Source organism: Mustelus asterias, chromosome 16, assembly GCF_964213995.1.
Source record: "Mustelus asterias chromosome 16, sMusAst1.hap1.1, whole genome shotgun sequence".
In the NCBI taxonomy this organism is placed as follows: Eukaryota; Metazoa; Chordata; class Chondrichthyes; order Carcharhiniformes; family Triakidae; genus Mustelus; species Mustelus asterias.
The window spans coordinates 64077529-64091204 of record NC_135816.1 but is presented as its reverse complement, the minus strand read 5'-3'; the positions used below and the strand labels follow the sequence as shown (position 1 = coordinate 64091204).

The following is a 13676-nucleotide window of genomic DNA, read 5'->3' as shown; positions in this document are numbered from 1 at the left end:
CAGCTGTGAGGCCATTTCCATCCTACATCATCCCAGCACGTCCCTTCTCGTTAAGGTGGATAATCTCAAGGTACCGCCGTTAGTATGATTATCTCAAAAATGCAGTGAACGTTAAGAGCAGAGAAAAATACAACCACTTCAAACCCATCCATTAATTCCCTGTCACAATGCTGACTCTCAGTTGACCTCTCTGTCTCGAGTTTAAATTGGACTTTGTCTTCCCACAGGGTAAACACAGTAAGAAGTCTCACAACACCAGGTTAAAGTCCAACAGCTTTATTTGGTAGCACAAGCCACGAGCTTTCGGAGCGCTGCCCCTTCATCAGGTAAGTGGGATTTCAGTTCACAAGCAGGGCATATAAAGACACAAACTCAATTTACAAAATAATGGTTGGAATGAAAGTCTTTACAGGTAATCAAGTCTTAAAGGTAGAGACAATGTGAGTGGAGAGAGAGTTAAGCACAGGTTAAAGAGATGTGTATTGTCTCCAGCCAGGACAGTTAGTGAGATTTTGCAAGCCCAGGCAAGTCGTGGGGATTACAGATAGTGTGACATGTGACACTTAAGACTTGATTACCTGTAAAGACTCGCATTCCAACCATTATATTGTAAATTGAGTTTGTATCTCTATATGCCCTGTTTGTGAACACAACTCCCACTCACCTGATGAAGGGGCAGCGCTCTGAAAGCTAGTGGCTTGTGCTATCAAATAAACCTGTTGGACTTTAACCTGGTGTTGTGAGACTTTTTACTGTGTTTATCCCAGGCCAATGCCGGCATCTCCACATCATTCCCACAGGGTTGCAGCCTTCACTTTCTTGGATTCTGATTTTTGTTGGTGCTTCCGAATGGTTAACAATACAGGCAGCAGCAGCTTCAACGAGTGATTCATTAAAACAAGTATTAAAGCACACTCGTTCCTCCATCACATCACACTTCGTAGCACACCTCTACTGCAAACCAGTAGAAGAGGGGGGGGAAAAAATCACATTTTGAAGAAACAAATGTGGCAGTAAACTCAGCTACCGAGTTTAACACTCAGAAAGGATATCCATTTTCACTTGGGTTTATGGAACTGCTCAGCCTATAACTGGGACAACTGCATCAACCAGCAGACAGGAGAAGAAATGTATCAGACCTGAGCTCTAAGAAACATGAATCACTACACAGTGAATGGTGACTGCCAACTGTTTCACTGATGCTTGTTTCATTTTGCTACATTGTGGGACCTTCCTTGCTTTTTTTTCCTGTTCATATGTGCCTATCGATAGCTGATATTCACCCCACTGTATCATTTTTAGCCATTACTCAAATGCCACTTGACAGGGAAATCATCAGCCTTCCCAAATGAATAATGCTCCAGATCACCCCATTTATTCTTAATACTTCGTATTTTAAAAAGACATTTGCCTTCACTCCTTAATGCAGCCGTCCCTGGTATTACCACTTCTGTTCTCTCCTCCTTTCTCAGTTTAGACACTCTGATCTAATTTTAACACACTTTGGTGCAGTTTATTGCAGTGCTGTTGGTTTCCTCATCTTTATAATGTTCCTCTCATCACAGCTCCCACAATACTAGCTTAAATCCAAACTCAATGCTCTAGTCTTCCTCTCCTCAAGCATATTGGGATTAGCACAGTTAAGATGCTAGTCATTGAGTTTATACTGCCACCCAAGTTCCAATGTCCCATCATTTAAACCCTTCCGTTATATACCACGGGAGCGATTCTCCCATCCCCCTGCACTATTTTTTTAGCTGCGATAACATCGCCCAGCGCTGGTTTTCCAGCGGCGTCTGCTCCACACCGGAAATCGGCACGGAGCTGCACATTTTATTTCAGTCTTCATTTTAATATATTTTACATATGATTAGCTAGGCCCATGACTGAGGTCACCGGGCCCACTAGCATCTCCCACTCCCCCAGAGTATTTCACTAAGTGGGTTTACAATAGCTCCCCACTTCTGGAAACTAGGGGCCTGACCCCATTGGGGGTTGGGCTCCTCAGAGGGTTGGGCGGGGTGGTGCCCCCTGGGCATTAACGTCTGGGCCCCCGCCAACTTGGCACTGCTCACCGGGCATGGGGCAGTGCCAAGGGGGCAGGACATATGGAGACGGGGCCCCGGGGAGCAGGGCCAGATGGGGTGGGGCCTAGGGGGGTGATCAGTGGGTGTGGAGTTCCCGCTGCCACTCTGCAGTTGGGATTGGAAGGAGGGAGGCCAGTGATCATGGGTGGCTGGGGGTTCAGCCGGAGGTAGGTGGGGGGGAGGGGGGGGGGGCGATCAGCCTGCTGGGGGCAGTCGGCACTGTGGCGGGGTCGGTGGGGGGGGGGGTCGGGACTGTCAGGGGGAAGTAACTGTCAGGGGGGGGGATCAGCGTGGGGGGGTTCTGGAGACCGGGACAGGACGGGAGGAGGGGTTCAGGGCTGGCCTGGGAATGGTCGGGGATGGCCTGCAATCGGGCCATGATGGGAGGGGCGGGGGGGAGTGGAGAGCTGGCGTTGCGAGGACCACGGGGCTGGCCAGCGATTGAGCTGGCCAGCACTTGGGAGGCCATCAGTGCGGGGCCAATGTGCATGTGGCGATCTCGGCACTGACAGATTGGCGCATGCGCAGTGGCCCATTCCGCATGATGCTGCCGGCCTCTCCAGTGGGAATAGACCTCCCCCCCCCGTAATTTAATGATATTCACGCTGGTGGCCTCTGCAGTGCACAGAGTGTGGCAGATTCTTCTCTGAACTCCTACTGAAAAAAACCAGCGTGAATTACTCCAGTTTTCACGCGAATTTAACACATAATTTTTTGGGAGAATTCTGCCCCCCATTTTTAGCCACATATTTGTCTGCATAATCTTATCCTGCTTCCATTGTTCAACATATGGTATGTAGCAATCCAGAGATTAATATTTAGCGTTGGATATTAACTCTTAAGGTGATATTAGATGCTGCCTTAAGTGGCCTCAACAGCTATTTTTTAACAATGGATAATGAATAGTGAACAGCCTAGATCTACCAGTACAATAGTGAGAAGTTTAACAATGGAGCTCCCTTGTGATCTGGATCACCTCTTATGCACATGTACTCCAACTTCTCCAACAGTAAACCCCGAGTCACTGTAAAGCTGAAGTGACAGGTAAGGGGTGATCCGGCTGATGGGCCGGGTGAGCCGGTAAGAACATGCGAGAGCCGAGAAATCAGATTCATGCCCCACCTTTCGCCTCTCGCCATCTTACTGGCACCGGATATCTGGCACAATCAACCGCGCGCCCATTTCTGGCGTGAGGCTGAATAAATTATTCAAATCAAATTTAAATCTAATTTTAATGTCATTAGTGAGCCCGGGACGGTATCACCTGGGCTCACTTGCCTCTGTGGCGTCTCTGGAGAAGTTCTCTCCAGCGAGAATCACAGCTGGTCACCATGGATATCTGGCACTGGTAGGACGGCTGTAGTAGGGGGGCTTGTGCATGCGCAATGGCACCCTCTGCTACTCTCAGCCTGCTTTCGGGCAATTTAAGCCCCGCTGCCTCCCCCTACAGGCGAGAAATGGATTTTGAGGTTTTTTTCTGCTCAAAGTGCATAAGATAGGATTTTAGATTCGCTGAAAAAACGGATCAGAAACTCTCCCGTTTTCACATTCATTCTGGACTGAAGAATTTTTAAATAACATCGCCCCCATAGTACAAGTAGAGATATTTAGAACAGTCGTCAATCTCACATGGCACACAGAAGGTTTTTCAAGTCAACCAAGGTTGGGGCGGCACGGTAGCACAGTGGTTAGCACTGCTGCTTCACAGCTCCAGGGACCTGGGTTCGATTCCCAGCTTGGGTCACTGTCTGTGTGGAGTTTGCACATTCTCCTCGTGCCTGCGTGGGTTTCCTCCGGGTGCTCCGGTTTCCTCCCACAGTCCAAAGCTGTGCGGGTTAGGTTGATTGGCCATGCTAAAATTGCCTCTTAGTGTCCTGGGATGCGTAGATTAGAGGGATTAGCGGGTAAAATATATAGGGATATGAGGGTAGGGCCTGGGTGGGATTGTGGTCGGTGCAGACTCGATGGGCCAAATGGCCTCTTTCTGTACTGTATGATTTCGATGTCTCCCATTCCAGCTTCTGCCCTGAAGTGATTTCTTGAGGTTCTTGGCCCTTCATCTCCAGCTGTTTTCTCCAATATTTGTGCTATCTGGGGGCTTGTATAGTAACTTCACCATCCTAACTCAGACAGGAAAGCTTTGCTCCTCAGTTAATATATATTTTTTCCACATGCGGACATGAGCCTGATCCCAAAAACATCAAGGTAAGCAACAAAGAAGGCAATTTCAATTAAAATTCAATAAACATGTTTGAGAAACAATAATGGATTGGCAGGGCATCTGTGCCAGTACAACGTGGGTTTGCAGGATAATAATACAAAATGATTGTTAGGGTAACTTGACCTGTGCTGAATGCACTGTGGCTAAATGAAGTTAACCGAAGTGTACACAAAGCACAGATTTCCGCTGATACAGGAAGAGCCATCCTTGAGTGCCCAGGCTGGCTGACAGAACATACTAGAGACCTAGACAAATGTAATAATTAACCATGAAAAAAGCTGAAGGAAGAATAAATAATAGAACAGATCAAATTCTAGAGGAACCAACATAATTAACAGAAGGAAATTTAGTTACTATTAAATTGAATGATGAACTGAGACTTTGATGGTGAAAATATTGAATTCAGATAAGTGCTGTCCCAGAAAGACAGGCTCCAGCTGTGGCCTAATGGAAGAAATATTGAACAGAGGAGGACTTCCCAATTGGGTTCCTAGGGACAAGACAGACAGATTTGAAAAATGCTGCTTCCAAGTAAAAGAAAGAGGGCTTGTGTCTGTGAATAATAGAATGTGTGTGAGAGAGAGGATTGGATATGTGCAGGGTGGGGTAGAGTGTGTGGGTGAGTGTCTGTGAGCGGGGTGGTGAGTGTCTGTGAGGGAGGGGAGTACAGTGTATGTGAGGAGGTAGAGTGTGTGTGAGAGAGGGGCTGAGTGTCTGTGAGGGTGGAGTTGAGTTTGTGATGCGGGGGGTGAATGTGTGAAGGGTGGTTATTGTGTGACAGAGAAGGGATGAGTGTGTGTGAGATGAGGTCATATATGTGTGTATGAGAGAGAGGTATGTGCAGGGGAGAGAGAGATATGTGTGTGTGTGAGAGAGAGAGATGTGTGAGAGAGAGAGGTGTGTGTGTGAGAGAGAGAGAGGTGTATGTGTATGTGAGAGAGAGGTGTGTGTGTGTGTGAGAGAGAGGTGTGTATGTGTGTGAGGGAGAGGTGTGTATGTGTGTGAGGGAGAGGTGTGTATGTGTGTGAGAGAGAGGTGTGTATGTGTGTGAGAGAGAGGTGTGTGTGTGAGGGAGAGGTGTGTGTGTGAGGGAGAGGTGTGTGTGTATGTGAGAGAGAGGTGTGTGTGTGTGAGAGAGAGGTGTGCATGTGTGTGAGAGAGAGGTGTGTGTGTGTTTGAGAGAGAGGTGTGTGTGTGTGTGAGAGAGAGGTGTGTGTGTGAGAGAGAGGTGTGTGTGGTGTGTGTGAGAGCGAGGTGTGTGTGTGAGAGAGAGAGTGAGGTGCGTGTGTGTGTGTGTGTGTGAGAGAGAGAGAGGAGTGTGTGTGTGCGTATGTGTGTGTGAGAGAAAGCGAGGTGTATGTGTGGATGAGAGAGAGGAGTGTGTTTCCAATATGAGTGTCAGTTTCCCAGGATCACTCCCCCTAATAATAAAAATGACAAATGGTCATTTAGACTTACATTTTTTTTACTAAGAGAACTTCTTAACTATGACCGGATTACCCACTCGTAAGGTGGGTACTACTTCCAATGGTTAATGCTGCGGGGCCATGGGAGAGTGGCTTGGCCAGGGGTTAATATGAAGGGGCCAGGTAGCTAGTGAATGTATTTGTGACTGTGTGCCTCTTCCTATTACTAAATATATGAATAGATTATAGCTAGAAAAAAAACTTGTTTACATTTGATTTCTCTGTTCGCGCCCTATTTCATGGCAAATAATGGGACGTGGACATGATGAGAATGCTTGGGGTTCCCTGATGCACTTAGAACCATAGAACCATCAAAAATTACAGCTCAGAAACAGGCCTTTTGGCCCTTCTTGTCTGTGCCGAACCATTTTTTGCCTAGTCCCACTGACCTGCACTTGGACCATATCCCTCCACACCCCTCTCATCCATGAACCCGTCCAAGTTTTTCTTAAATGTTAAAAGTGACCCCGCATTTACCACTTTATCCGGCAGCTCAATCCACACTCCCACCACTCTCTGCATGAAGAAGCCCCCCCTAATATTCCCTTTAAATTTTTCTCCTTTCACCCTTAACCCATGCCCTCTGGTTTTTTTCTCCCCTAGCCTCAGCGGAAAAAGCCTGCTTGCATTCACTCTATCTATACCCATCAAAATCTTATACACCTCTATCAAATCTCCCCTCAATCTTCTACGCTCCAGGGAATAAAGTCCCAACCTATTCAATCTCTCTCTGTAACTCAGCTTCTCAAGTCCCGGCAACATCCTTGTGAACCTTCTCTGCACTCTTTCAACCTTATTTACATCCTTCCTGTAACTAGGTGACCAAAACTGTACACAATACTCCAAATTCGGTCTCACCAATGCCTTATATAACCTTACCATAACACTCCAACTTTTATACTCGATACTCCGATTTATGAAGGCCAATGTACCAAAGGCACTCTTTACGACCCTATCCACCTGTGACGTCACTTTTAGGGAATTCTGTACCTGTATTCCCAGATCCCTCTGTTCAACTGCACTCTTCAGAGTCCTACCATTTACCCTGTACATTCTACTTTGGTTTGTCCTTCCAATGTGCAATATCTCACACTTGTCTGCGTTAAATTCCATTTGCCATTTTTGAGCCCATTTTTCTAGTTGGTCCAAATCCCTCTGCAAGGGAGGTCACGAGTGATTCCACATCTCGAAAAGTTTTGGATACCCTTGAATAAAGCAGCCTTGAAGAGATAAGAGGTGAGGCCTAACACTGTAACTGTAAAACTGCTTTCTATCATTTATCAGACAAAGGCAATTGCACTTGGTGCTGTTGTCACATCACATCTGGTGACCAAATGTTACTACCTTCTAGAAGAGGGATAAGATGTAGTATAAGGGTCTAGTACACATAGTGTTAATGTATGTGCAACACAGCCCACACAGTGGTGTAAGACAGCATATGAATTGTACCCAGTGTCAGTTTAGTCCTGAACAGAACCATGTGTATCAGCAAGCATGGGGAGCGCTGCTGGCTTGTACCCTTTACTGTAAATTTGTAAATAATTCAAGGAGTCCAATAAAGACCGAGGTGTGACTACGAAGACTTCTTCAGACAAACCAAACTGTATCCAACACCCTGCAACACACTGTTCATCTACTCGAGGTGCCTGTGAGAAGTTTTACTCCCAAATACCAGGAATCATCCTCAGGAAATCTAATGTCCTACAAAGTGGGCTGGTTACATGTACATACATGGACGCTTACTAACTGTGACTAATATGTTAGTAAAAGATAAGGTAGGGGCTAACTCTTGTGGCATGTAGAGTTTATAGCACAGAAATAAGCCATCAGGCCAGTGCCCATGTTGATGTTCTACCTGTGCCTCCTTCCAAATCTCTATCAGCATATCATGTCCTTCATAATGAAGCTTTAAAGTTGTTGGATCTATTGGACATATGAAATGTTAAATCAAGCCTCCATTTGTCCCCTCAGACAGATGTGGATAATCCCATGGCACTATTTCATCAATGGGTTAGGAAGTTCTCCCCTAAAGTCCAGGCCAACATTTTGCCCTCAAATCTGTTGTGCACAAACTGCCACCTTCTCAACATGATAACCGCTCATTGACTGTAAAACCCTTTGGAATATCCTGAAAGTGCTATATAAATGCAATTGATTTGTAATTAAGAACACAAAACAGAAGTCTTACATACAGTGGAAATGTCAAGTAATGTGAGTCAAACCTATAAAACACCATCACTGCTACAGGACCACACAGGAGCAATACTATAATATTGCTCAAACTTGCGATTCAGTGGACTTGTAACCCGCCTCTGTGCTGATGACTGGTAAATTCAGTCCTGGCTGAGGACAATGAGAGAGAAGATTTACATGTTCTGCTCAGAGGCTGGGGTGGGGGTGGCGATGATTCCTGATCAATGCTCGAGGTCAGGAAACCTCTCTAGCAGCAGAGAGCTTTATAAAGTTACAGAAAATGGGAAGGTGCCTGCTCTTTGGCATGAGGGTCAAGTAGTTCTTAGATTTAATTTCTATGATTCTATGATTGGTTTTCGGCTTCATTCCAGGAGCTGCATCTGTTTCAAGAACGGTATTGGCTAGGGGATCAAGCAACTTGTTCATGATGAAGTGGAGAGTGAAGAGACATTATCACTCAACTAGCATGCTCTGCATAACCATGGCTCAATAACTCTATACCACTGTCTTTCTCTGATGTTCAACTTCTATGTGCTGGGAAAGCTGTCAGTCATTCTTCAGATTCTGTGGCCTCTCCTCCTACATTCATGCTTGCATTGTTAGAATGTAACCGGTGACAACTTTGTATTGGATATAATGTGACCAATGGTAACAAGCTGTCAGGGTCAGCTGACCCAGTAAACCATGGAACCAATTACAGAATGATGTGATGGTCAGCTGACCAGCTGACTCACTATAAATAAGAACCTGTTGGGAATTGTGGGGAGCTTGGAATGGCCCAGGGCGAGGCCCCAAGTTTGGAGTAATGAAGTGTCTTTATTAAACCCTTTCTTTGATTATAAGTTGGAGTAAGTTTTGTTATATTTTTATTGTCTGCATTTGAAGAATTCCTTCCTCCGTGGGCTGCAGTTCATCATTTTTGTACACTCCTCTGAGACCTTTTTATTCAATAAATATGGGTTATAAAAATCTGATCAAATTTTCATTCACAGTACAACATGTTTTGTTGATAGTTCCTCAACTGCTGCAATCGTTGATTATTTGAGTGGGAAAATTGATGGGAATTATTCAGGCCGTCAATAACATTAAGTCAGGTCTCACTGATTTTAGTTGGCCATGCAATGTTTTATTGGTGTCGTACCTTTGGCATCTCAGACCCACTAACTGTTCTTAACATACACGGTGCTAATTTGAAACAGGGCAAATGGAATTGCAACAATTCTTGTTTAAAAAAAACAATAATCTTGGACAAGCTGTTCAAACAGGATAAATGCCAATAAATACGATCAGCAGTTCCTCCAAAGATCCAGGTACATCTTGAGGAAAAACAGAGCACTGACCTAAGGAGTAGAACCATAAACCTGCCACATGCATAGAACCCAACAGTGAGAGATAGCAGAAACTATACCTACTGCACTGGGCCACTAAAAGGTGGAACATGTAACAATTTCATTCACATAAAAGGATAAAGAGCACTGATGAAGTGTCTTCAAGCAACATTGGAACAAACGGCAGCAGGAAATGGGTTGCCATTTCAATTTCACCCTAATTTGTACCTGACCTTTTTGATGAATTGAAAGAAGAGGATTGATTTTTCATAGTACAAAAAACAGTACAGCCAGATAGATAGTTTGTAGCAAATGATATGTTGGCTTCTGGGAAGGAATATTGAGGAGTTCAGCTTGATGCTCAAATTGGGCTTCAACACAAAAAACAGACATTTGTTGGAGGTAAAAATTCCGGGAATGGTGCAAGTTTTAGAGCCTTGCACCCAGTCAGAATCATGGCTTTATAGCAATCGAAAAATGTGTCTAGCAACTTATCGTGAAGCTCAAATAGTGCCTGTAAAAGCAACTTTACAATCTTCACACAACCTAATTTGCTGTTCTGATGCACCGTACAGTAGTAACGAGAAAAATATGGCCTGTTTACAAACTTCCTTAATGAGTTCAAATGCACAGACAAAAATGGTTAAAGCAAATTTGAAAATGTTAACAGCGAATTGAGGAACCAGCGTCCATATCAAGAAGTCTAACAGAAACAGGATGTAACAACAGGAGCTTGACTGACATTAGTTTCAGTAACATGCACATGCCATGTCTTACACTGAGCAATCTTGACACAAAATGATTTTAAAAAACCAAGAGAGATACAGCCATTTAGATTCAGCAAGCGTTTGCCGAACCTGCATACCAAGATGATATGTTACCTATCCATAAAAATAAACTTGTGTTGAGACTTGAATAATTTTAAAACTGTGTTCTCATTTTAGGATGACACTATTGGTTTTTCCATTGCAAAACCGACAGTTATTAATATTCCATGCTAGTTTTGTTGTTGACATTGCTTGAAACGTTATAGACTGTTGAGATTATGGCTCAATGGTACATGTTTACATTTATTGTTGTTGATAACCAGTAGTGGACTTATCTCCTTTTGAAAGGCAGTGGAGATGATGTCCTGTGTATTGGGTATTGCAATGTGTCTCTATGCTGTAAGTACTGTTAAAATGCAGGTTGAGTCGCCGATCAGCTGTACTGGATGTGAATTATGCTCACTGAAGTGGAAAGTAAACAAAGTCTATTTGTGGGTGGCACGGTGACATAGTGGTTAGCACTGCTGCCTCACAGCGCCAGGGATCCGGGTTCGATTCCCAGCTTGGGTCACTGTCTGTGTGGAGTTTGTACATTCTCCCTGTGTCTGCGTGGGTTTCTTCCAGGTGCTCCGGTTTTTTCCCAAAATTGTGCGGGTTAGGTGGATTGGCCATGCTAAATTGCCCCTTAGTGTCAGGGGGACTAGCTAGGGTAAGTGCATGAGGTTATGGGGATAGGGCCTGGGTTATGATTCTAACTAAATGATTCTATGATTCTAACTAGAACAATTATGATGGTGGTGCTGATGATATATATATATATATATATGAGAGTAAAATAAAATGTACATTGAATTTAAAACAAAGTTCTTTTTTCATATTAAAAGTTCCATCTGTATATGTTAAATTGTATGATTAAAACGTGAATCTAATTCATATCTCTGGACTTTGGGATATGCAAGGATCACACTAGGCTCTTGAATTGCAAAGTCCAGCAAACATCCAGCCATGACAAACTTGTTATCACACTGGTTGTATGCCAGCAGCCAAGGCATTGACAATGGAACTAATTTGTCTACACAGTCGCACAAATTATCAGAGCTTAAAATCCTACAGCATTTAAAAATGTGCCGTCTGGTTTGATTTCAAGTCTCTTAGTAAAAGGTTGTTCCTCAATTCTCATCTGTCAGCTCAGCAAGACCATCCCTGGAACTAAGTCTAGCTTGTTAGTCCTGAACTAACTGGACTGCTGCTTTCCATTGTATCCTTTACTGTGATGAACCAGTCCTGACATTGTCTATTCGCCACTTCTTTGATCTTCCTCAGCTTCTTATTCCATGTACCTGTGTGCTCGGAGCTGTGAATGGGTATTCAAGACATCTCCATTCTTGAAAATGCCCAACCCTTTGCAATAATTTTTTTTGGATCTTCTGTGTAAGTGTTGTTTCTTGTTCAAGGTCTGTCCTAACACACCTTGATTTGTTGCACTCTGGATACACCCAGTAATCCTCTCAACCAATTCATCTCTGATGTTAATATCTTTTGCTCATCAACCTCTCAGGTTCCAACACTCAACACCGATGCGTCAACTAATGAGTTATGGATGGGATGGGGCTGACATCAATAGGTCATTTAAACAACAGCTTATGCACACCACATTTAGCAAGTCCATGACAGAAGCTATAGGAGAGTCTTTCAACAAAGGCAGGATTATTTCACCCTCAAAATGCAGTGAGAGGTGGGCAGTTACAATATACAAATCATGTATGTAAAGACCAATCCCAATCACTTACAACAGTGCAGGCCCCAGGCATGATTGATGGAGGAATTACCCAAACAATTATCTCTGTTTTGGCCATCACATGTGGTGTCACGACACACCAATACCTCATCTTAAGTGGTAGATATGCTCCTGGAAACCACAGCTTAAATCAACACTACTTATATTGAAGAAAGGTTTCCCATTTAATTGTATGTAATGTCAGAAGACGTGTTCCTGACCCAAGATTTTCAGTCCAATGTGTTGGCTAAACATGAAATAGGCATTGCTTATCAGTCAAATTTGAGCACAACACAATCCACACAACTCACAATTCAAAAAGAAAAGTTAACACTCTCCATCAATCAGGTAGATTTTCTTCTGTCTCACTTTTAGGTACCTTTATATCCATAACAGCTTAGTGAATAGCAATTCTGAAGAATGCTCGAATGGATTGTTACACCCTGTGCTTTTGTTTCTTCGTACAGCTCCCTATTGCAGCTGACGGCCCTTTTATTATCTCTGCTCACCTTTAAACCTCTTTCCAAAGAAGGATCATTATCTTTGAAATTTTTCAGTGCTCCCTCAATGAGCTTGGTAGCCTCCGTCATTGTTGCAATGTTAGTTGTTTGCTTTGTGATGCCTCCTCCTCTTCCTCCTCTTCCCCTTGATAAGAGTATATTCTTGCTCAAGGTGCATCAGCTTCTTGTTGGCCAGTGCTGCATCAACATCTTTTCAACATGATCTTGGTCCACTTCAGAAAATCTGCACACGCAACAATCGTTCAATGTTTTATAATTCAGTATACTGAGTATAGATAGTCTTTGTGACAACTGGAGGGGAAGCACTTTGCTCACTAACCTTCATCCTATCTTTGTTCTCCTTTGATATGGTTGCTGCCTTCTCAACAGTTCGCATCTTAGAACTTCTAATTTCTCTTCCAACATTTGCTTCCTCCTTTTGAGAGTAATGTGGTCCTTGTCAGTTAATGTATGTTTGTTAGCTACCTTGCAGAATACACTCACATATAAGGAGCAAAACAAAGTAAATGTACTTTGAATATTAATCTTGCTAGCATGCCTTCAGAACCACTCGATTTACATGTTCAAAATGCTGTGCACATCGAAAAGTCCATCAAGTATTTTCTTGAAATTTCAATGTGCATGTATAGAAATTTCCACTTTTAAGCTTTCTGGAGATGGACATACACAGAATGTTGCTCCAGCAGTTGTTCATCTTCTCAAGCACTGGACATGCACAGAGTGTTGCTCCTGCAGTTATGTACTTTCCCAAGCATTAGACATGTGTAGAATGTTACTCCTGCACCTTCTTGAGCACTGGACATGTGCAGAATGTTACAAACAATGAATTGTGGATCAAAGGTGGAGATAGAGGCATGGTGGCAATGTCACTGGACTAGTAATCCAGTTTTGATCCCACCATACCAGCAGCTGGAATTTAAGTTCAATAAAATAAAGATGTGGAATTGAAAGTTTCAGCAATGGTGACTATGAAACTATCATTGGTTATAGAAACATAGAAACCTTATAATGCAGAAGGAGGCCATTCGGTCCATCGAGTCTGCACCGACAACAATCCCACCCAGGCTCTATCCCCGCTTAGTTACCTTGCTAATGCCTCTAACCGATCACATCCTGGGACACTAAGGGTTAATTTAGAATATCCAATCAACGTAACCCGCACATCTTTGGACTGTGGGAGGAAATCGGAGCACCCGGAGGTGAAACGATCACTTAATGATCAAATATTGTGTTCACCGTAAGCACAATGAATTTAAAAAGAAGTTCTTTTTTCATATTACATGTTTCATCTGTATATGTTAAATTGTATGATTTAA

At 43.6% G+C, this 13676-nt stretch overlaps 1 protein-coding gene across 1 annotated transcript in view; it reads right to left on the bottom strand.

The window, feature by feature from the left end:
• Positions 1 to 12429, bottom strand: part of LOC144505354 (receptor expression-enhancing protein 2-like) — an 86374-nt gene extending 73945 nt beyond the window's left edge. The window contains exon 1 of the mRNA XM_078231475.1: positions 12349 to 12429. Within this exon, the coding sequence (XP_078087601.1) occupies positions 12349 to 12429 (81 nt within the window). The remainder of the gene's footprint in view (positions 1 to 12348) is intronic.
• Positions 12430 to 13676: the final 1247 nt, after the last annotated feature.